The sequence below is a fragment of the Oncorhynchus tshawytscha genome, linkage group LG07 (assembly GCF_018296145.1).
Source record: "Oncorhynchus tshawytscha isolate Ot180627B linkage group LG07, Otsh_v2.0, whole genome shotgun sequence".
Taxonomy (NCBI): Eukaryota; Metazoa; Chordata; class Actinopteri; order Salmoniformes; family Salmonidae; genus Oncorhynchus; species Oncorhynchus tshawytscha.
In genome coordinates, this window is record NC_056435.1 from 28,802,238 (window position 1) to 28,823,915 (window position 21,678).

At 43.8% G+C, this 21,678-nt stretch overlaps 1 protein-coding gene and 1 long non-coding RNA gene across 3 annotated transcripts in view; one reads left to right on the forward strand and one right to left on the reverse strand.

Moving 5' to 3' along the window:
* Positions 1-1,597: 1,597 nt before the first annotated feature.
* LOC112254327 overlaps positions 1,598-21,678 on the reverse strand; it is a 35,815-nt gene continuing 15,734 nt past the window's right edge. The window contains exon 4 of the long non-coding RNA XR_006083721.1: positions 1,598-1,636. This is a non-coding gene — a long non-coding RNA (uncharacterized LOC112254327). The remainder of the gene's footprint in view (positions 1,637-21,678) is intronic.
* Positions 14,148-21,678, forward strand: part of LOC112254325 (membrane metallo-endopeptidase-like 1) — a 42,685-nt gene continuing 35,154 nt past the window's right edge. Inside the window, exons 1-2 of one of the 2 annotated variants that reach the window (XM_024426757.2) lie at positions 14,148-14,291; positions 20,957-21,246. In XM_024426757.2, coding sequence (XP_024282525.1) covers positions 21,090-21,246 — 157 coding nt within the window. In that variant the 5' untranslated portion in view covers positions 14,148-14,291; positions 20,957-21,089. The remainder of the gene's footprint in view (positions 14,292-20,956; positions 21,247-21,678) is intronic. The other variant, XM_042324249.1, reaches the window with a different exon arrangement.

Below are 21,678 nucleotides of genomic sequence, written 5' to 3' on the forward strand. Positions count from 1 at the left end.
GATACTCCTTCCATTTCAATATTATCGCTTGCACAGTGCTCCTTGGGATGTTTAAAGCTTGGGAAATCTTTTTGTATCCAAATCCGGCTTTAAACTTCTTCACAACAGTATCTCGGACCTGCCTGGTGTGTTCCTTGTTCTTCATGATGCTCTCTGCGCATTTAACGGACCTCTGAGACTATCACAGTGCAGGTGCATTTATACGGAGACTTGATTACACACAGGTGGATTGTATTTATCATCATTTGTCATTTAGGTCAACATTGGATCATTCAGAGATCCTCACTGAACTTCTGGAGAGAGTTTGCTGCACTGAAAGTAAAGGGGCTGAATAGTTTTGCACGCCCAATTTTTCAGTTTTTGATTTGTTAAAAAAGTTTGAAATATCCAATAAATGTCGTTCCACTTCATGATTGTGTCCCACTTGTTGTTGATTCTTCACAAAAAAATACAGTTTTATATCTTTATGTTTGAAGCCTGAAATGTGGCAAAAGGTCGCAAAGTTCAAGGGGGCCGAATACTTTCGCAAGGCACTGTATGTCCTGATTGCCTAGTCACTTTTATTCTTACCTAAATGTACATATTACCTCAATCACCTCAACTACCTCGTACCCCAGCACATTGACTCGGTACTGGTAGTCCCTGTACATATCCTTTTCTGTTTTTTCCTTACTTATTAACTTTGCATTGTTGGGAAAAATGACTTATAAGTAAGCATTTCACAGTAAAGAGTTTTCAGTGCATGTGACAAATAAAAATTTGACTTGAGGTTGACCTTGGGACAGGGACTCTCGTCATCTCTCAATGTCCCCCTGAGGACGAATGACGGCATAATGGGACAGAAAACTGAACTTAATCTTAGAGTTTCTCTGACACATCACACAGGGATTAATGAAAAAGCAATTACACCATTGATATTGCAAAAGAACTCAAGCACTCTTCTTTTTATTCATCAGCTGACCCCCTGGATTCTGTTTAAAGGCATAGTTATAGCAGTTTTCTCCTCTCGAATACAAAAGACACACAGAAACAGAATTGCTTGCAGAGCACAGGCAAATACAAAAAAGTTATACACACACACATACACACGCACGCACACACACAAACACACACAAACACAAGCACAGTCACACTTAGCCAAACATTATCCTTGCTACTCAATGCCCCTCATGAGGACAATTCTCGGTATTCACAAATTGCTGGTGATAAAGTAGTTATGGGTTTCTCCTTCGTGAGAGAGGCATTACATCAAATAAAATGTATTTATATAGCCCTTCGTACATCAGCTGATATCTAAAAGTGCTGGACAGAAACCCAGCCTAAAACCCCAAACAGCAAGCAATGCAGGTGTAGAAGCACGGTGGCTAGGAAAAACTCCCTAGAAAGGCCAAAACTTAGGAAGAAACCTAGAGAGGAACCAGGCTATGTGGGGTGGCCAGTCCTCTTCTGGCTGTGCCGGGTGGAGATTATAACAGAACATGGCCAAGATGTTCAAATGTTCATAAATGACCAGCATGGTCCAATAATAATAAGGCAGAACAGTTGAAACTGGAGCAGCAGCACAGCCAGGTGGACTGGGGACAGCAAGGAGTCATCATGTCAGGTAGTCCTGAGGCATGGTCCTAGGGCTCAGGTCCTCCGAGAGAGAGAAAGAAAAAGAAAGAGAGAATTAGAGAGAGCACACTTAAATTCACACAGGACACCGAATAGGACATGAGAAGTACTCCAGATATAACAAACTGACCCTAGCCCCCCGACACATAAACTACTGCAGCATAAATACTGGAGGCTGAGACAGGAGGGGTCAGGAGACACTGTGGCCCCATCCGAGGACACCCCCGGACAGGGCCAAACATTGAAGACTGCTCAGTGCTCAGATAGCTTGTATAAAAGGAAAGACAACCTAACAGGCAACAGGCAATGTATGCTAATGTACAACAACCCATACAGATACTCAATAATTAAGTAAATCATAACCAGGAGAGAGCTGATGAGAAAGCCTGGAGAGACCAAGATGAGGAGGAGAAATCATATCAGTTCGTAGTGGGCCTGGAGAGATGTCTTGACCAGGACCTGTTACAAGAGTCTATCTTGCCTAAAACTTTGCTGATGACTACTTTATTGAGGAAAAAGGTACTTACTATGATGTGATATGCAGGTCTCACCTAGCTATCTTAAGATGAATGTACTAACTGTAAGTGACAGCTACTGGATAAGAGCTTCTGCTAAATAACTAAAATGCAAATGTTAATGTAATGTGAGTTGACAAGCCTGCAGAGCCCTGTGTCTTGGGGTCTAACCCTAAGAAGTTCTGGAAAATGGTTAAAGACCTGGAAAATAAACCCTCCTTCTCACAGCTGCCCATGTCCCTTAAAGTTGATTATGTGCTTGTTACTGATAAGAAGCACATGGCTAAGTTCTTTAATCACCAATTCATTAAGTCAGGATTCCTATTTGACTCAGCCATGCCTCCTTGTCCGTCCAAAATTTCCTCATCTCCCACCCCTTCTAATTCGACTATCCCCGATGCTTCTCCCTTTTTCACCTGCCCCGTAACAAAGTTACGAAGTTACGAAGTTGAAACCCAAACAAAAGAGCGAGGAGTACCCCGAATAAATAACACACTCGCACAATGATTAACACACGGGACGAGACCCGTAATCATCTGCGCAATCCACAAGGGCACGAAATCCCAAAACACACAACACGGGTACTCACACACACCAACAGACATTGTAACAATAACCAACCCCACCATGGTGAACAAAGGGCACATATATACAAATACAATCCGTTGGAATAGGGGCCAGGTGTGCGCAATGAAAGTTCCAGAGGGATCTGTGACAGCTCCTGAAACTTGACCCCCAAAAAAACATCTGGGTCAGATGGTTCAGACCCTTTCTTCTTTAAGATTGCTGCCCCCGGTCTTTCGTTTCTGGGGAGGTTCCCATTGCTTGGAAGGCAGCCACGGTTTGTTCTTCATCAAGCTGATCCTAATTGTTATAGGCCTATTTCTATTTTGCCCTGTTTATCAAAACACTTGTCAATAATCAACTGACTGGCTTTCTTGATGTCTATAGTATTCTCTCTGGTTTGCAATCTGGTTTCTGCACCGGTTACGGGTATCTCACCGCAACCTTAAAGGTCCTCAATGATGTCACCATTGGTTTCCTTGATTCTACACAAGGAACAACAAGGAACAAGGAACAATGCACAATGTTGTGCTGCCATTTTTATTTTTTATTTTTTATTTTAAATTTGACCCCCTTTTCTCCCCAAGTTCGTGGTATCCAATTAGTTAGTTACTATCTTGTTTCATCGCTTTTTTTCAATGCTCCTTATAGGACACATCACTGCACTCTATACTCCTCTGTAAACTAGTAATCTCTGTATAACCGTCGCAAGACCCACTGGTTGATGCTTATTTATAAAACTCTCTTAGGCCTCACTCCCCCCTATCTGAGATATCTACTGTAGCCCTCATCCTCCACATACAACACCCGTTCTGCCAGTCACATTCTGTTAAAGGTCCCGAAAGCACACACATCCCTGGGTCGCTCGTCTTTTCAGTTCACTGCAGCTTACGTCTGGAACAAGCTGCAACAAACACTCATGCTGGACAGTTTTATCTCTTCATTTAAAGACTCAACCATGGACACTCTTACTGACAGTTGTGGCTGCTTTGCGTGATGTATTGTTGTCTCTACCTTCTTGCCCTTTGTGTTGTTGTCTGTGCCCAATAATATTTGTACCATGTTTTGTGCTGCTACCATGTTGTGTTGCTACCATGTTGTTATCATGTCATGTTGCTACCATGCTGTGTTGTCATGTGTTGCTGCCTGTCATGTGTTGCTATGTTGTTGTCTTAGGTCGCTCTTTATGTAGTGTTGTGTTGTCTCTCTTGTCGTGATGTGTGTTTTGTCCTACATTTATAATTAATGAATCTATTTTTAATCCCAGCCCCTGTCCTCGCAGGATGCCTTTTGCCTTTTGCCTTTTGGTAGGCCGTTATTGTAAATAAGAATTTGTTCTTATCTGACTTGCCTTGTTAAATAAAGGTTAAATAAAAAATGGATAAATAAAAATAGGAAGCGTTAGACAACCAGGCAGTAAATCTGTACAGGGAGAACATTGTGGTTAGTCACAGCAGAGCCAGAACATCAGGAGGGAACATCAGCTCATTAATCTACAGCCTACTACGACCCTAACAGCCAGTCTGTAGGGAAAGCTAACAAACCCAGACCCGACCTACAGAGACAGTGTTTGAAAAGCCATTGGATTGAATGAATTTTCTTTGATGTGGGATGGTATCTTAGTGACAGCATGACTAAATGGGGATTCACATCTAAAACAATGCTTATTCTAAAGTTATGCAATGATAAACTCATATATGGTGTGTTAGCTGGGGACATTCAGAGAGCAATAATCCTTTAGAATTCTGCAGGGATGTATTAATAAATCGCAGACAATGGGAAATCTGCAACTGCTAACTACAACCATTTTCATAGTGTGGAGTACCTCAGGTTAGCCACCAGAGGGAGACTCGAAGTCTACATCATACGGCGATGGCTCCCTCTGCTGGAGGGAGCCCAGATAAGCGACCTACTGCACATCACCAAGGCATGGCTCCTAACCGACATATCCAACCTCTCCATCATAGCTTCTTACGGGAGTTACCCCACAACATGACGAGGACAGCGAGTCTACGTGCGCCCCAGACCTTGGAGGACCTCCTGGGAGCAGTGGAGACACATCACAACATAGAGGCCCTGCTGAAGGGGAGCCGGGCCGATTCGTGGACCCGTCTGAGGGAACGGAAGGACACCCCCGCCGCCGTATACCCCGAACCAACTGTCAGCGGGGCCAAAGGGCCGCAGAGAGACGGCTGGGGGAGAGCCAACCCGTAGCCGATGACCCCTGGTAGATGGAGACCAAAGGAGGTGTTTTGAGTGTTGCACCTTGCATGGAATTGCCCGGCTCGAGAGGAGTCGATGCCATCAGCGAGCCCCGGAGGCGAGATGGGTCACACTGTGAACTACATCACCTCTTGTTGGGCCACCACAAAACACCGGCACCCATGGTCCCGATGAAAGTCGACAAACATGACACTGAAGCTTTATTGGACTCCGAGAATGTGGTTGCGCTCATCGTCATGAGCCTGGGGAGATGTCCGTTTCCTGTGTCCACAGTGACACCGAGCAGTATCCGGCATTGTGACGCCACAAGGGAGCTGCCAGATGATGGTGTTGCCATACCGGAGTTGCCAATACCCCTCCTCATGGGACCAGATTGTCCACTGTTCATGGCACTGTGGAGGCATGAGCTGAGGAAAACGGACAGAGAGCTGGTGGTAGACGAGAGCGAGGACGACCTGTCGCCTGCGCGGCCTGGAAGAAAGCGGTTGACTAACCCATATCTAGAAGGTTCAGAGTCAGAGTCTGAGGGGGCGCCGGAACCAGACTCCCCTGGTGAACAACTGGAGGAGGAGCCCAACCTCCCCCTCATTGATTTTGAGGGACCAGCCAAGATGCCCGCTATGGGCCAACTGAGGGGACAGTTTAGGACTTCCCAGTGGGAGGATCCAAACTTGAAAGCCGCTGCAGCCCAAGTGATAATGGTGGATAGCCAGCTACTTCCGGGGTTGACTGTGAGACCCCCATTTCCAAATCAAGAATAACATTTTGTATCAGGTGTGACGCCAACAGGGGGAACTTCGAGAGGTACTGTCGCTGCCCCGACGGTATGTGGAAACCGTTCTTCAGCTGGCCCACACCCATCTGTTGGGGGTGCACCTTGCAATGTAGAAGATCCGGGAATGGCTTGCTAACCAGTTCCACTTGCCCAGGATGAGGAGGGCCGTGGCAGCTGCCCAGAGTGTCAAATCACTGCCCCTAAAGCACACTTCCGAAACCCACTGGTACCCCTACCGATCATTGGGGTGCCCTTTGAATTGCATCGCCATGGATATAGTAGGACCCCTGGTAAAAATGGAACGAGGACAACGGTACATCCTGGTAATAGTAGATTATGCCGTCCGGTATCCTGAGGCCATTCCCCTATGGGCGGCTTTCTCCAAGGGAATCACCCAGGAGCTGTTCCACGTCTTTAGCCTGGTGGGCATCCCGAACAAGATCTTGACCGACCAAGGTACCGAGTTTATGTCCCGACTAATGAAAGATTTGTGTGCTCTCCTACAGATCAAGCAGATCCGGACCTCCGTCTTTCACCCGCAGACCGATGGGCTCATCGAGTGTTTCAATAAAACGCTCAAACAAATGCTGCGGAAAGTCCACGAGCAGGACGGGAAGAACTGGGACCAGCTACTACCCCACCTTATGTTCTCGGTCCGAGAAGTGCCCAGTCATCCACCGGGTTTTCCCCTTTCAAATTGCTCTATTGGAGGAGGCCACGCGTACTACTGGACCTCGCCACGGAGGTGTGGGAAGCACAACCAACCCCCTTATGCAGCGTGGTAGAATACGTGGAGATGATGAGGGAGCGGAGCCAAATGGCCAGTGGTAAGGGAACATATGGAGAAGGCCCAGGTCTACAATCGGGGAACCCAGCTCTGAGAAATCCAGGTGGGAGACAAGGTGCTGGTCTTAACTTCTTGGTGACAGGGGGCAGTATTTTCACGTCCGGATGAAATGCATGCCCAAATTCAACTGCCTGCTACTCATCCCCAGAAGATAAGATATGCATGTTATTAGTAGATTTGGATAGAAAACACTCTGAAGTTTCTAAAACCTTTTTAATCATGGCTGTGAGTATAACAGAACTTATTTAGCATGCGAAACCCCGAGGACAAACCATTCAGATTCTCTTTTTTTGAGGTCACTCTCTTTTCAATTGGTTTTTATTGGGAATCCAGATTTCTAAGGGACCTTCTTGCAGTTCCTACCACTTCCACTGGATGTCACCATTCTTTAGAAATTGGTGAGGTTTTTCCTTTGTGTAATGAAGAAGTACGGCCATCTTGTACGAGGGTAACTTCAAGTGTACTGTTAGATAGAGGCGCATGACCAGAAAGCTAGCTACAGTTTGTTTTCCTCCTGTATTGAACACAGATCATCCCGTCTTCAATTTGATTGATTATTTACGTAAAAAAATACCTAAAGTTGTATTACAAAAGTAGTTTGAATGTTTTGGCAAAGTTTACAGGTAACTTTTGAGATATTCTGTAGTCACGTTGCGCAAGTTGGAACCGGTGTTTTTCTGGATCCAAAGCGCCAAATAAATGGACATTTTGGATATATATCGACAGAATTAATCAAACAAAAGGACCATTTGTGATGTTTATGGGACATATTGGAGTGCCAACAAAAGAAGCTCGTCAAAGGTAAGGCATGAATTATATTTTTATTTCTGCGTTTTGAGTCACGCCCATCATTCACCACGTATGGCAGCCGGGGAGACAGAAACCACAGATTTACCATGTGAACCTATTGAAGAGGTGGCACGAGAGGACAGCCTTGGCCGTGTTATGGTCGGGACCTAGGATGCCAATGGTACCAGTGGTGGTACTGAGCAATGAGGACCTTGACATGGCCCAGAAGCAAACGCTCTGGTAGCTCGTCAATCGGAACACTGCAGTGTTCTCTGAGAAGCCAGGCCACATGACCCTCATTGAACACCATGTACAAAAGAGGCCATATTGGATCCCAAGGCCCGAAGGAAGGCTGTGAAACAGGAAGTGGAGGCTATGCTGAGGATGGACGTCATTGAAGAGTCCCACAGCGCCTGGTGCAGCCCATCATCATGTTGGTGCCCAAACTAGGATGGTAGCCTGTGCTTCTGTTATGACTTCTGTGGTATGAACGACATCTCTTTGTTCGACACCTACCCCATGCCGAAGATGGACAAGCTCATCGACCAATTGGGAAAGGCCCGGTACATCAGCACCCTCAACCTGACCAAAGGATATTGGCAGGTATCGTTGGCAGCCTCCTCCCGGGAGAAGACACCAGACGGCTATTATAAATACCGGGTGCTCCCATTCGGTCTCCACGGAGCCCGCACACGTTCCCACATCTGACGGACTGAGTCTTAAGACCCCATCAACATTACACAGCGGCCTATGTGGATTATATCATCATCCACAGCCAATGTTGGGAAGACAATCTGACACGCTCAGGCAAGCCGGGTTGACAGCGAACCCCAAGAAATGCAAGTTAGTGTTCGAGGAAGTGGAGTACCTGGGGTATTTGATCGGATGGGGGAACGGAAAGAGAGGAAAGCCCACACGGTATGTGACTGTCCCGTTCCATGCACCAAGACACAGGTCAAGTCCTTCCTGGAACTGGCAGGGACTACAGCCGGTTTATCCCCAACTTTTCGGCAATAGCCTCTCCCTTTACCGATCTATCCAGGGTTCGCCTCCCGAAAACAGTGAAATGGACGGGTGAGACCGAAGCGGCATTCAGGCGCCTGAAGGAAGCACTATGCTCCCATCTGATTCTCGTAACGCCCGATTTCCAGGTACCGATGTTGGTCCAGACGGACGCTTGGGACACGGTACTAGGGACGTCCTGTCCCAGGTACATGATGGGGAGGAGCAAACCAGCATGTACATAAGCCGAATGCTGATACCCAGAGAAAAACAAAACTTAATTGTCGAGAAAGAGTGTCTAGCGGTGAAGTGGGCGCTAGACACTTTCAAGTATTACCTGTTGGGCACCCACTTCACCCTGGTCACAGACCATGCTCCCATGGCCATCCAGACCAGGGACACAAACAGTCAGGTCACCAGGTGGTTCTTCAACGCTTCTCTTTTTCTGTTGTGCACAGGTCAGGGGCGAAGCATGGGAACACGGATGCCCTATCGAGAAGGGAGACATACGTCACACTGACGACAGCCCCCTCAGGTTAGCCACCAGGGGGAGACTCGTCAAGGCCTGGTGACAGACGGACGTGCCAGGTCTCGACGGGCTCTCCGGCCAGGACTAATTGGGGCTTATTGTGGTTTGTGAGTAATCAAGGGGCTGATTGCTCACCAGCTGGACGAGTCTCATAAAGCTGCCAGAAGGGCAGTGGGGACTGGAGAAGAGAGTTTACTCCTGTATAGTCGTGCTCAGTACCAGAGATAACGGAGGGAGCTCGGTTTTGTTCCCAACAGGATACAGCAAGATCCCGGAGCCCAGAAGACAGTATCCCGGAGGAGACCTCCTGAAGGAGGCCTATTATTTCCTTTTTGTTTATTATTTAAATAAACACCCTTGAAACCGAGCTAATACAATTCTGTCCGTGTCCGATCTGTGTAAACGTCTTGACCAAACCCCCTGGACTGCCACAATAGGCTTAAGAAATATGTGTTCCAGCAAGAAACAAAACAATTCCAGGAAATGAAATGGAATATTAAAAAAAAAATACATGCATTTTTGTTACCATGTTATTATAATAGGAAGAGACCTTGAAGAAAATAACAGTTATAATACATGTGCAGAATGGAGGACATTTGAAAAATCATTTTCATTTGTTATAATAAAGAGGCACATAAATGTCCAGTATGTTCTTGGTAAAAACAACAACTGTAATTAATACTACCACCCAGGTGACCCTATATTTCATTTTTCCCCACAGAGAACTGTCCGCATTTGAGAATTGAGAATTTAACAAACTCATGCAAAAGCACGAGTTGAGTTCATTCCCAATAGCCTAATTAAAAAGCTTTCAAAGCTAGTTTTTCAAAGCTTCTAATCATCGAGACAGGGAAGTATTAACTTATGGCCTGAGCGAGCACAAACATACACTGCCTTATACACTTTACAGAGTAAATAAATCTATAATGATTGAATTTGAACTCCTGCAATGAGACACGCTTTTACCAAGCACTGGGAGCAGTCTCTGCTCCATATACAGGTGGAGGACAGAGAACATCAGACAATCAGCCATATAAGGAATAATGAGCATGACAAGCCATGTCTGGTAAACCCTAAAACAACTACCAATATATAATATAGTACATATCAAGAAGCTGCAAGTTGGCTACTGAAAAACAAAGGCCACGACTCCATGAACACTTCGTTTCAATGAACTATTCAAATGTGTTGTGGGCGTGTGCCAAACAGCCAGACATTTTACCTGGAACTACTGTCCATCACCAGCTGTCAATGGTCCTCCCTATTAAATTAGCAGTGACACAAATGTGCACTGTATTGTTTAACTGAGTTACTGTATGTACTTATATGAAGTCAGGAAATGGGGATGCTTACACGGGGCACAACTCCTGCAACTCCTGGCCCCTTCTTTCCCCCTTAACCTGAAACCAAGAGCGTTGACAAAATCTCAGCGAAAAGAAACCAACATCTTCCAATACATTCTCGAATGCACACAGAGCATATTATCATCCATCCGAGAGTTTGAGTTTATTTATTCATGTAGCTATCGATGGTTATGTTGAATGATTTCTGAGTTATAGGAACACATTCCCTCCAACTAAATGATTCCAGAATTATGAGCTCATTTGCAAGTCTTGATTTCCCAGGCTCGGGGCCTAACGATGGAATATTTGGCACAAGGACCCATTTCTAATGGAATGGAATGGAAATATTAGTGATATCCCATATATTTTGTTCCTCTGGTCTGTCTGTTGCATCAGAGGTGTCATGCCCATAGGGAGAAGAGGGGCACGTGCCCTCTCAGATTTGTCCTGTCCTATTTTGTTGTTGTTTCTTTGTAACACTACTAGCCACCTAGCAATTTTATAAAGTTGGTTTTAGCTAGCCCAGATAGGTTCCCAATCTCCCAACCTCATAACTAGTGACCAATAAGCCATTTGAGGATATCAATCAAGTTAGAGAAGCTAGCTTGTCTAACTATCTTAGCTGGCATGCTGACAAGGTTGGTAGCCTTTAGAAAAGCAAGCAATTACTAAATGTACTGAATAAGACTAACATTCCTTTCAATCTTTTACCCAGATTTCCGCAGATGCAGAGAAGCATATTTAGTTTCTTGAAAAATTACCATCAGTCACAAGGATACAGACAGCTCAAGAGGTATGCTTAAGATATGCAAAAAAATAAACATATTTTTACATGGAATTAAGCATAATAACGTGTTGCACATTCCCCCAGCCATATCCAGTCTGTATTTCCTTGATTGCCACAGTACGTATGAAAAATCTATTTTGGCCTTTCATCTGGTAATGAACCTCTAGTTCTAGTTTGCGTGATAAAGATTGTCCACTGCTAAATTTATACACTGTTCTCAACATGATCTGTTTTCATAACTTGTTTTATCAGCAACACCAAACCGTCATGGACAGATGGACAGAGAAACGGATGTTAGCTGGCCAAAGTGGTTCCCACTCTCTATCTAATATCAGTTCATTATTGTGGTTTAATCAGCCTGATAATGAGCCTGGGCGCCATGCCATTTCAATCTGACATCAGGGCAGGGTCATGTCTCAGCGAACAGCGGGACCAGGCAGCAGCTAACTAACTTCCCCCAAGCAGCAGTGCCCTCCCTTGGGCTGGAGATTGTTTTAAACTGCTCATACGGCCTGGGACACTAAAGAGTCAATATTACATTCCATACACTCCCTCCACAGATTCCTGTAAGCCCATGCTTTTCTCCAGTTGCTCTTCCAGCCAGCTTCCCCTCTCTCAGAGTCCCTTTGTCCTTTTCACTGATTCACTCAGCAGCTGGGCGGGATCCTTCAATAGAAACTTTTGTAAGAAAATGAAACACTGAGGAAACTGATGCCAACTGCGATCCTCCTCTACCCTCCTCTGCCTCTCTCTCGCCACTCTCTCTCCCTCCATAACAAAAGTCTTCTCCTCCTCATGATTTCTTATTATCACTGTCACTATCTCACTGGCAGCCTTCTACCATCTCTACCTCTACCCCTCCTCTCCCTTCAACTCTCTCTTACGTCCCGTACAAAATAAATACGTCAAAGTTGCAGTTTTACATATGAAAATCACTTTTTCACATGTGAAATAGCTGTTTCACATGTTGAGCTTAAATTTCACACCTGAAACCATATTTTCACATGTATCAATTTAGAGTTCACATTATAACACTACCTTTTTACATTTGTGGAGAATACAGATGCTGTATCTTAATTTGATCATCCTATTGTTGCAGAAATTTTCCTGCACGCAAACTTGTATTCGAGATTGTATTCAAGGTTTAAAAAAGCTTCTATATCTCGTCATTACCATTAAAACATTTCAGATTTGTTTTCCCCCATTGCACATTTTATCAGCCCCTATAAAAAAATGTCCATTAATTATAATCCACATTTGTCGTTTCACATGTAAAATAAAAAATAAAATCTCACTTTTACATGTGGAATTGCAAGTTCACATGTGAAAAACAATCACGTGAAAATCAAATTTGCAGTTTCACACGTAAAAAAACTGAATTGCAGATTCACATGTGGGGTTGAAATAATGTTGTTCTCCTCACATGTGAAAAGATGTTGTTAATATGTTGGAGTAGCAATGTTTCCACCAGTGGAATTAGGATGACCACATCTAAAAAGCCCAAATGTGTGACACTGGAACGATTTTGCTGGACATTTCCTGAAAGGTGGTGGGGGGTTAAATCATCTTGAGTTCATTTCCTCTACATATATTTTTTGCATGGGCTGCGTCTCAATCCACAGCATCCACCAATGGCGGCCTTCTGTATCTGCGGTGGAAGGTGACCAAGCTACAGCGGTGTTTGTCAGACCATAAGACAACCCTGAAAATCGGTCTTCTCATGAAAACATCTGTAGCGTCCAAACAGTTTAACCTACAAAACAAGGGAAGTACATATGGATGTAGTTCAGTGCCTAAACAAAGGGGTTAAATATGTGTAAGAAATATGTATAAATATCCTGATCTTTCTCATATATCTCAGATATCGGACAGAATTCAAAACAAACTTCATTTTGTTTGAATTGTTTTACTATGTATTTTTCCATCTATGAATCTGTTATTCTTAAAATAATTCCATATATTAGCTTAGTAGAAACCTCCCTCCCCCGGCTTAGACTATAGAAGGTTTTAATGGATTACGCTCAAATGGCGACATACACTGAGTGTACAAAAAAATTAAGAACATCTGCTCTTTCCATGGCATAGACTGACCAGGTGAATCCAGGTGAAAGCTATGATCCCTTATTGATGTCACTTGTTAAATCCACTTCAATCTGTGTAGATGAAGGGGAGGAGACAGGTTAAAGAAGGATTTCTTAGCCTTGAGATAATTTGAGACATCGATTGTGAATGGGCAAGACAAAAGATTAATGTGCCTTTGAATGGGTTATGGTAGTAGGTGCCAGGTGCACCAACTTGTGTGTGTGAACTGCAACGCTGCTGGGTTTTTCACGCTCAATAGATTCCTGTGTGTATCAAGAATGGTCCACCACCCAAAGGACATCCAGCCAACTTGACACAACTGAGGGAAGCATTGGAGTCAACATGGGCCAGCATCCCAATGGAACGCTTTCAACACTTTGAAGAGTCCATGCCCTGATTCATTGAGGCTTTTCTGAGGGCATTGATTCTTGAAGAATATAACATAAATGCCTCATGAGTTTAGTTCAACTGTTGTCGCCCATCAGAACCCCACATATAAGCTTCTTTTACCCCAATGTTTGTAAGCAAAGTACATTTAAACAACCACTGTTTAGCCTAAAAACATTGTTAAAACTGTTAGTTTGATATCATGGATGGTCGCCCTTGCATCCCATAGCGCAGTCTATGGATTTGAGAGTGGTTGCATTCCTCCAGCCCCATCCCTCAGCTTTTTACGGAAACTCTGGCAGGGAGTTCACTTTGTTCATTTTCAATTAAGGACTGTTGCTTTAAACACTTTCAATAGAGTAATAGTGTTATTACTTGGTTCAATCCTCGAGTGAGTGAGATAATTTTGTGCCATTAACATCAAGCAACGCTTCCGAAGTAGAGAACAAAATTCTTAGTATTGCAAAAAAAAACAATTATATTGAAAGCAAAACATAAACCCAAAAGTATTGACAGCAAAACAAAATACTGCAAGGAAATATTTTTATTTTTTATTTTAATAATGTATTTTTGTAAGGGATGCTCTCTACCTCTCCCTCGCTCCCTCTCTCTTTCTTTCTCCATCTTTTTCTCTCTCTCTCTCACTCTTTCTCTCTCTCACTCTTTCTCTCTCTCACTCTGAGCTGCAAACTGAACCAGATAGTATCTCTCAAGCATCCAGCGCCACAACGTCATTTCTTCACACACCAGCTCTGGGTGACAGCTCAGTAGGGGTGTTTGGGAAAACAGCTTGCTGTGAGAGACGTCTCAGGGAGTTTTACCGTCTAGATCCAGGTAAGGAGCACTGCCTCACAGGCATTCCGTTGCTACATACCTTAGCACACATTTAACCACGACTGGTACATAAACAGATATACATTTAGAGCTGCTATAGTTTCAAGTTTTCATAGGATTGAAACTCATTTGTATGATCTTTGCTGGTCATTTTATTTAATGTAAAAATGTACACTAATTTTGCTACCAGTCAGATAACACTTTTCTATCTATCTGTGCTAAATGAATACTGTATCATGCATGCTGCCTACTTTATGGAATGTTTTGAGCATGAATACTACATGTGTGCATCCTAAAAATACCCCCAAAGTCTTAACAAACTAGAGAACAATAACAAAAAAATGACATTTTCTTTGTCACTATATATACAAAAGGTATATGAACACCCCTTAAAATTAGTGGATTTGGCTATTTCAGCCACACCCGTTGCTGACAGGTGTATAAAATCGAGCACACAGCCATGCAATTTCCATAAACAAACATTGGCAGTAGAATGGCCTTACTGAAGAGCTCAGTGACTTTCAACGTGGCACCGTCATAGGACGCTACCTTTCCAACAAGTCAGTTCATCAAATTTCTGCCCTGCTAGAGCTGCCCCGTTCAACTTTAAGTGCTGTTATTTGGGGAGTGGAAAAGTCTAGGAGCAACAACAGCTCAGCCGTGAAGTGGTAGGCCACACAAGCTTACAGTGCTGAAGCGGGTAGTGCGTAAAAATGGTCTGCCCTCGGTTGCAACACTCACTACCGAGTTCCAAACTGCTTCTGGAAGTAACGTTAGTACGAGAACTGTTTGTCGGGAGCTTCATGAAATGGGTTTCCATGGCCGAACAGCTGGGGCACAAGCCTAAGATCACCATGCGCAATGCCAAGCGTTGGCTGGAGTGGTGTAAAGCTCGCCGCCATTGGACTCTTGGGCAGTGGAAATGCGTTTTCTAGAGTGTTGAATCACACTTCACCATCTTGCAGTCCGACAGACAAATTTTGGTTTGGTGGATGACAGGAGAACGCTAACTGCCCGAATGCATAGTGCCAACTGTAACGTTTGGTGTAGGAGGAATAATGGTCTGGGGCTGTTTTTCATGATTCGGGTTAGGCCCTTTAGTTCCACTGAAGGGAAATCTTTACGCTACATCATACAATGACATTCTAGATGATTCTGTGCTTCCAACTTTGTGGCAACAGTTTGGGGAAGGCCCTTTCCTCTTTCAGGAGGAACGTCGACTGCGAGCCAGGCCTAATCGCCCAACATCAATGCCCGACCTCACTAATGCTCTTGTGGCTGAATGGAAGCAAGTCCCTCCCGCAGTGTTCCAACATCTAGTTGAAAGCCTTCCCAGAAGAGTGGATGCTGTTATATCAGCAAATGAGGGACCAACCCCATGTTAATGACCATGATTTTGGAATGAGATGTTCCACGAGCAGGAGTCCACATATTTTTGGTCATGTAGTGTATAAACAAAACACAGGCTCAGAGTTCAGAAACACTGAGTAAGTTCATTCTGTTGACCTGACACAGGCACTAATCCCTGGCACCGAGTTGAGAAGTTTAGAGACGTGGCTGTGGTGCCAGTCACCAAACATGTAATCCCAACTAACGAGAAAAGGTGCTTAGAGCAAAGAAAGTCTAAATCCATGACATTTTCCACCCAAAGGTTTCGTTTTGATGTCTAGTTATGCACCATAACATTGCATCATTGCTCTAATTCACAAATACACCTTTAAAGGTTACTGAATCTCCTCTATTCCCTCAAGACATTTGAGGGTATAACCTACACTGAACAAAAATATAAACGCAACATGTAAAGTGTTGGTCCCATGTTTCATGAGCTGCAATAAAAGATCCCAGAAATGTTCTATATGCACAAAACGCTTAGATTTCTTTACATTCCTGTTAGTGAGCATTTCTCCTTTGCCAAGATAACACATCCACCTGACAGGTGTGGCATATCAAGAAGCTGATTAAACAGCATGATAGTTACAAATCAAATCCCACCAAACTTTATTTGTCACAAGCGCTGAATACATCAAGTGTAGACCTTACCATGAAACGCTTACTTACAAGCCCTTAACCAACAGTGCAGTTCAAGAAGAGTTAAGAAAATATTTACCAAGTAGACTAAAATAAAAAGTAACACAATAATAATAACAATAACGAGGCTACATACAGGCGGCACGGGTACCGAGTCAGTGTGCGGGGGTACAGGTTAGTTGAGGTAATTTGTACATGTAGGTGGGGGTGAAGTGATTATGCATAGATAATAAACAGTGAGTAGCAGCAGTGTACAAAAGGGAGGGGGGGGGCGGGGTCAATGTAAATTGTCCTGTGGCGATTTTATTAATTGTTCAGCAGTCTCATGGCTTGGGGATAGAAGCTGCTGAGGAGCCGTTTGGTCCTAGACTTGGCGCTCCGGTATCGCTTGGCGTGCGGTAGCAGTGAAAACAGTCTATAACTTGGGTGACTGCAGTCTCTGACAATTTTATGGGCTTTCCTCTGACACTGCCTATTATATAGGTCCTGGAAGGCAGAAAGCTTGGTCCCAGTGATGTACTGGGCTGTTCGCACTACCCTCTGTAGTGCCTTACGGTCAGATGCCGAGCAGTTGCAATACCAGGCGGCGATGCAACCGGTCAGGATGCTCTCGATGGTGCAGCTGTAGAACCTTTTGAGGATCTGGGGACCCATGCCAAAGCTTTTCAGTCTCCTGAGGGGGAAAAGGTTTTATCGTGCCCTCTTCATAACTGTCTTGGTATGTTTGGACCATGATAGTTCATTGGTGATGTGGACACCAAGGAACTTGAAACTCTCGACCCGTTCCACTACAGCCCGTCGATGTTAATGGGGGCCTGTTTTCCTGTAGTCCACGATTAGCTCCTTTGTCTTGCTCACATTGAGGGAGAGGTTGTTGTCCTGGCACCACACTGCCAGTTCTCTGACCTCCTCCCTATAGGCCGTCTCATAGTTGTCGGTGATCAGGCCTACTAACACTGTTGTGTCGTCAGCAAACTTAATGATGGTGTTGGAGTCGTGTTTGGCCACGCAGCCGTGGGTGAACAAGGAATACAGGAGGGGACTAAGTACACACCCCTGAGGGGCCCCAGTGTTAACTTCTTATGGCTGGGGGGCAGTATTGAGTAGCTTGGATGAATAAGTTGCCCAAAGTAAACGGCCTGCTCCTCAGTCTCAGTTGCCAATATATGCATATTATTATTAGTATTGGATAGAAAACACTCTAAAGTTTCTAAAACTGTTTGAATGATGTCTGTGAGTATGACAGAACTCATATGGCAGGCAAAATCCTGAAGAGAAATCAAAACAGGAAGTGATAAATCTGAGCTTGGTATGTATTCACCACAGTTCCCAATGAAATCCCCTTGAGATATTAATGATGTTGCACTTCCTAGGGGTTCCACTAGATGTATAGAAATTTGAATGAGACTTCTACTGTGTTGTGGTACTGAATGAGAGCAGAATCTATCAGGTGACTGGCAGTGAGCCATTTTCTGATCACACGCATTCCTCTTGCGTTCCATTGCTCATCAAGACACAAAGGAATACTCCGGTTGGAACTTTATTGAAGCTATATGTTAAAAACATCCTAATGATTGATTCTGTACTTAGTTTGAAATGTTTCTTCGACCTGTCATATAACTTTTTGAAATTTTTGTCCAACATAACGCTGACCAGAATGAGCGTTTGGATATGTATACCAAACACGCTAATAAAATAAGGTATTTGGACATAAATAACGGACATTATCGAACAAAACAAACATTTATTGTGGACCTGGGATTCCTGGAGTGCTTTCTGATGAAGATCATCAAAGGTAAGGGAATATTTATCATGTAATTTCTTGTTTATGTTGACGCCAACATGGCGGCAATTCTGGCTATTTATTGCATCGTTTGCTTATTCCATAAAGGTTTTTGAAATCAGACACAGCGGTTGCATTAAGGAGAGGTATATCTATAATTCCATGTGTATAACTTGTATTATCATTGGCATTTATGATGAGTATTTCTGTTGAATGAGGTGGCTATGCAAAATCACTGGATGTTTTTGGAACTAGTGAATGTAACGCGCCAATGTAAACTCATATTTGGATAAATATGAACTTAATCAAACAAAACATACATGTATTGTGTAACATGAAGTCCTATGAGTGTCATCTGATGAAGATCATCAAAGGTTAGTGATTAATTTTATCTCTATTTGTGCTTTTTGAAAAACTCTGTTTTTCTGTGGCTTGGGGGTGACCTAACAATCGTTTGTGGTGCTTTCGCTGTAAAGCCTATTTGAAATCGTACACTGTGGTGGGATTAACAACAATATTACCATTAAAACGGTATAAGAAACATGTATGTTTGAGGAATTTTAATTATTAGATTTCTGTTGTTTTGAATTTGGCGCCCTGCACTTTCACTGCCTGTTGTCATATCATCCCCCATTAACGGGATTGCAGCCATAAGAAGTTTAAGGATCAGCGTGGCAGACGTGTTATTGCCTACTCTTACCACCTGGGGGCGGCCAATCAGGAAGTCCAGGATCCAGTTGCAGAGGGAGGTGTTAAGTCCTAGAGTCCTTAGCTTATGGATGAGCTTTGAGGGCACTATGGTGTTGAACGCTGAGCTGTAGTCAATGAACAGCATTCTCACATAGGTGTTCCTTTGTCTATTTGAGAAAGGGCAGTGTGGATTGTGATTGAGATTGCGTCATCTGTGGATCTGTTTGGGGTGGTATGCGAATTGGAGTGGGGCTAGGATATCTGGGAGGATGCTGTTGATGTGAGCCATGACCAGCCTTTCAAAGTACTGACGTGAGTGCCACGGGGCGGTAATCATTTAGTCAGGTTACCTTTGCTTCCTTAGGCACAGGGACTATGGTGGTCTGCTTGACACGTAGGTATTACAGACTCGGTCAAGGAGAGGTTGAAAATGTCAGTGAAGACACTTGACAGTTGGTCCGTGCATGCTTTGAGTACACAGGTGCATCTTGTGCTGGGGACAATAAAAGGCCACTATAAAATGTGTAGTTTTGTCACACAACACAATGCCACAGATGTCTAAAGTTTTGAGGGGGTGTGCAATTGGAATGCCCACCAGAGCTGTTGCCAGAGAATTGAATGTTAATTTCTCTACCATAAGCCGCCTCCCATGTTGTTTTTGAGAATTTGACAGTATGTCCAGTCGTCCTGACCGCCTTCACAACCGCAGAACATGTTTGGCATCGTGTGGGCTAGCGATTTGCTGATCTCAAAGTTGTGAAAAGAGTGCCGCATGGTGGCGGTAGGGTTATGGTATGGGCAAGCAAGCTATGGACAACAAACACAATTGCTTTTTATCGATGGAAATTTGAATGCTCAAAAATACTGTGACGAGATCCTGAGGCTCAGTGCGAGGCCCATTTTTTTAAGGTATCTGTGACCAACAGATGCATATCTGTATTCCCAGTCATGTGATATCCATCAATTAGGGCCTAATGAATTTATTTAAATTGACGGATTTCCTCATATGAACAGTAACGCAGGAAAATCAATGAAATTGTTGCATGTTGCGTCTATATTTTTGCTCAGCATATATCAACAGAATTTAATACATAAATGACCACAACCTTTTGTAAGAAAACTGAAGATGACAATGCAATCACATCACTATTAGATACAGTATCAAATATGCAATATCTAATTATCAAAATAAGGAATTCATTGTATCGTCTATCTGAGGGGTGAAAGCAGATTTTTGGCTTGGATATAGGCCTACTACAGCAACCTGGTCTTGTTGACTACAGAGATATGTAGCTCTGACATTGAGACAGACAGCTTTTGCGAATACATTCGAGACGGGCAGTAAAGACCTGCAGCTCCTCCAACCTCCAACAGCCGTGCCAGACGTGCCCATGAGTATTCATCAGGAGAAGCTAATGGGGCACCGCGGCATGAACCTCTGATTTAGAGCCCTGCCTCCTGTCACTCCTAATAGAAGAGCAGCTAGAGAGCGTGTACAACAGGCTGGTATTGGAGGAGGAACAGGTGTTGATGAGTGAAAAGATGCAAAGTGATGCTGAAAGGTATGAGTCATTGGGATTTGTTCCCCAGAAATGCTCATTTGCAATATTGTGTTCAGATAAAACATTATGATGAGTAGGAAATATTGTGCAGGAGGTGTACGGCCAGCTGTAGAATTATGAAGGGCCACAATAACCCTATTGAGTTAGGCCTACACGTTTTTTTGTGTGCTAAAAGCACAAATGCATAATTTCATTCAAAATGCTTTAAGATATGAGTGGGTGAAGAAACCCACGTTATATCTAACATTAAGCCTAATATGACCACTTGTAAGGCTAAAAACGTATCCAAAGTCAAATGAGCAAATATTATGTCCCAAACTAAGAATTTTCTCAAAATAGCAAAGTGGCAAAGCTGAGCTCATAATTTGTTCTGCGCATTGTTGTCAGGTGTGTCTGGGTCATATCACAGAAGCAGTCAAGGGAACACCATGGTCACATCGGACACTACAATAATTTATTTCCAGGTGCGCAGTAGGCCCAATGGAAGGGTGTGATTCATTAGGCTATTAGCCTATAAATAAGCTTTAGCATAGAAAGGAGACACACTTTCCTATGAAGGGATAAGTTGAAGGTTCAACTATGTTTTCTCTCACTTGGTCTAGGTCACTTGAATGACTGGCATAGCACTGCATCACTTGACACAGCCCACTCACAAACGGGTACGCAGGCTCTCTGCCTGTACCCCGTCCCCTTCACTCTGCACGCTCATTTCCCAGAGAGCCCGGAGAGGTGAGAATGGGAAAATCCGAAAGCCAAATGGATATCATGGAAAAATCAACCAAACCAGTGAAGCGCCGTTGGACTGTTGTGGAGATCGGGCTATCTGTGCTGTTGTTGCTGGTCAGCTGTGCCCTAGCTGGACTGACAGTCCTCTACACTTCGGCTTTGAGAGGTAGGCTCAACCCAACGACTGAGGACTATTCCCCTAATCAATTGCTAAATGCCATTCCATTTGTAAAGTAAAGTGCTTAATGTCCAGAATTGGTCTGTGACCCTCTGATTTTCTCCACTAATAGTAATGCAATTTACATTTTAACGGGTATGTCAAATTGTGGAGGTCATATGGTTTGGCTATAGTTGGGCGATGGCAATTGGGCAGTAGAAATACAAATAGAATTTGACCTCCACTAATTACACTCACATCTTACTGTGATATTCATCAGGTTTTCATGTTATGATTTGTCTAGTTGGAAAGCACAAAGCCAAGCAGTATCTGAAAAACTTTATGAGCATCTTGTGACAACTATCCCAGAGTGCTTTGTAAAATATATTGAGGGATAAATAGGCAACCAATTTTCTAATCAGAATAAAATGTCCATTATTG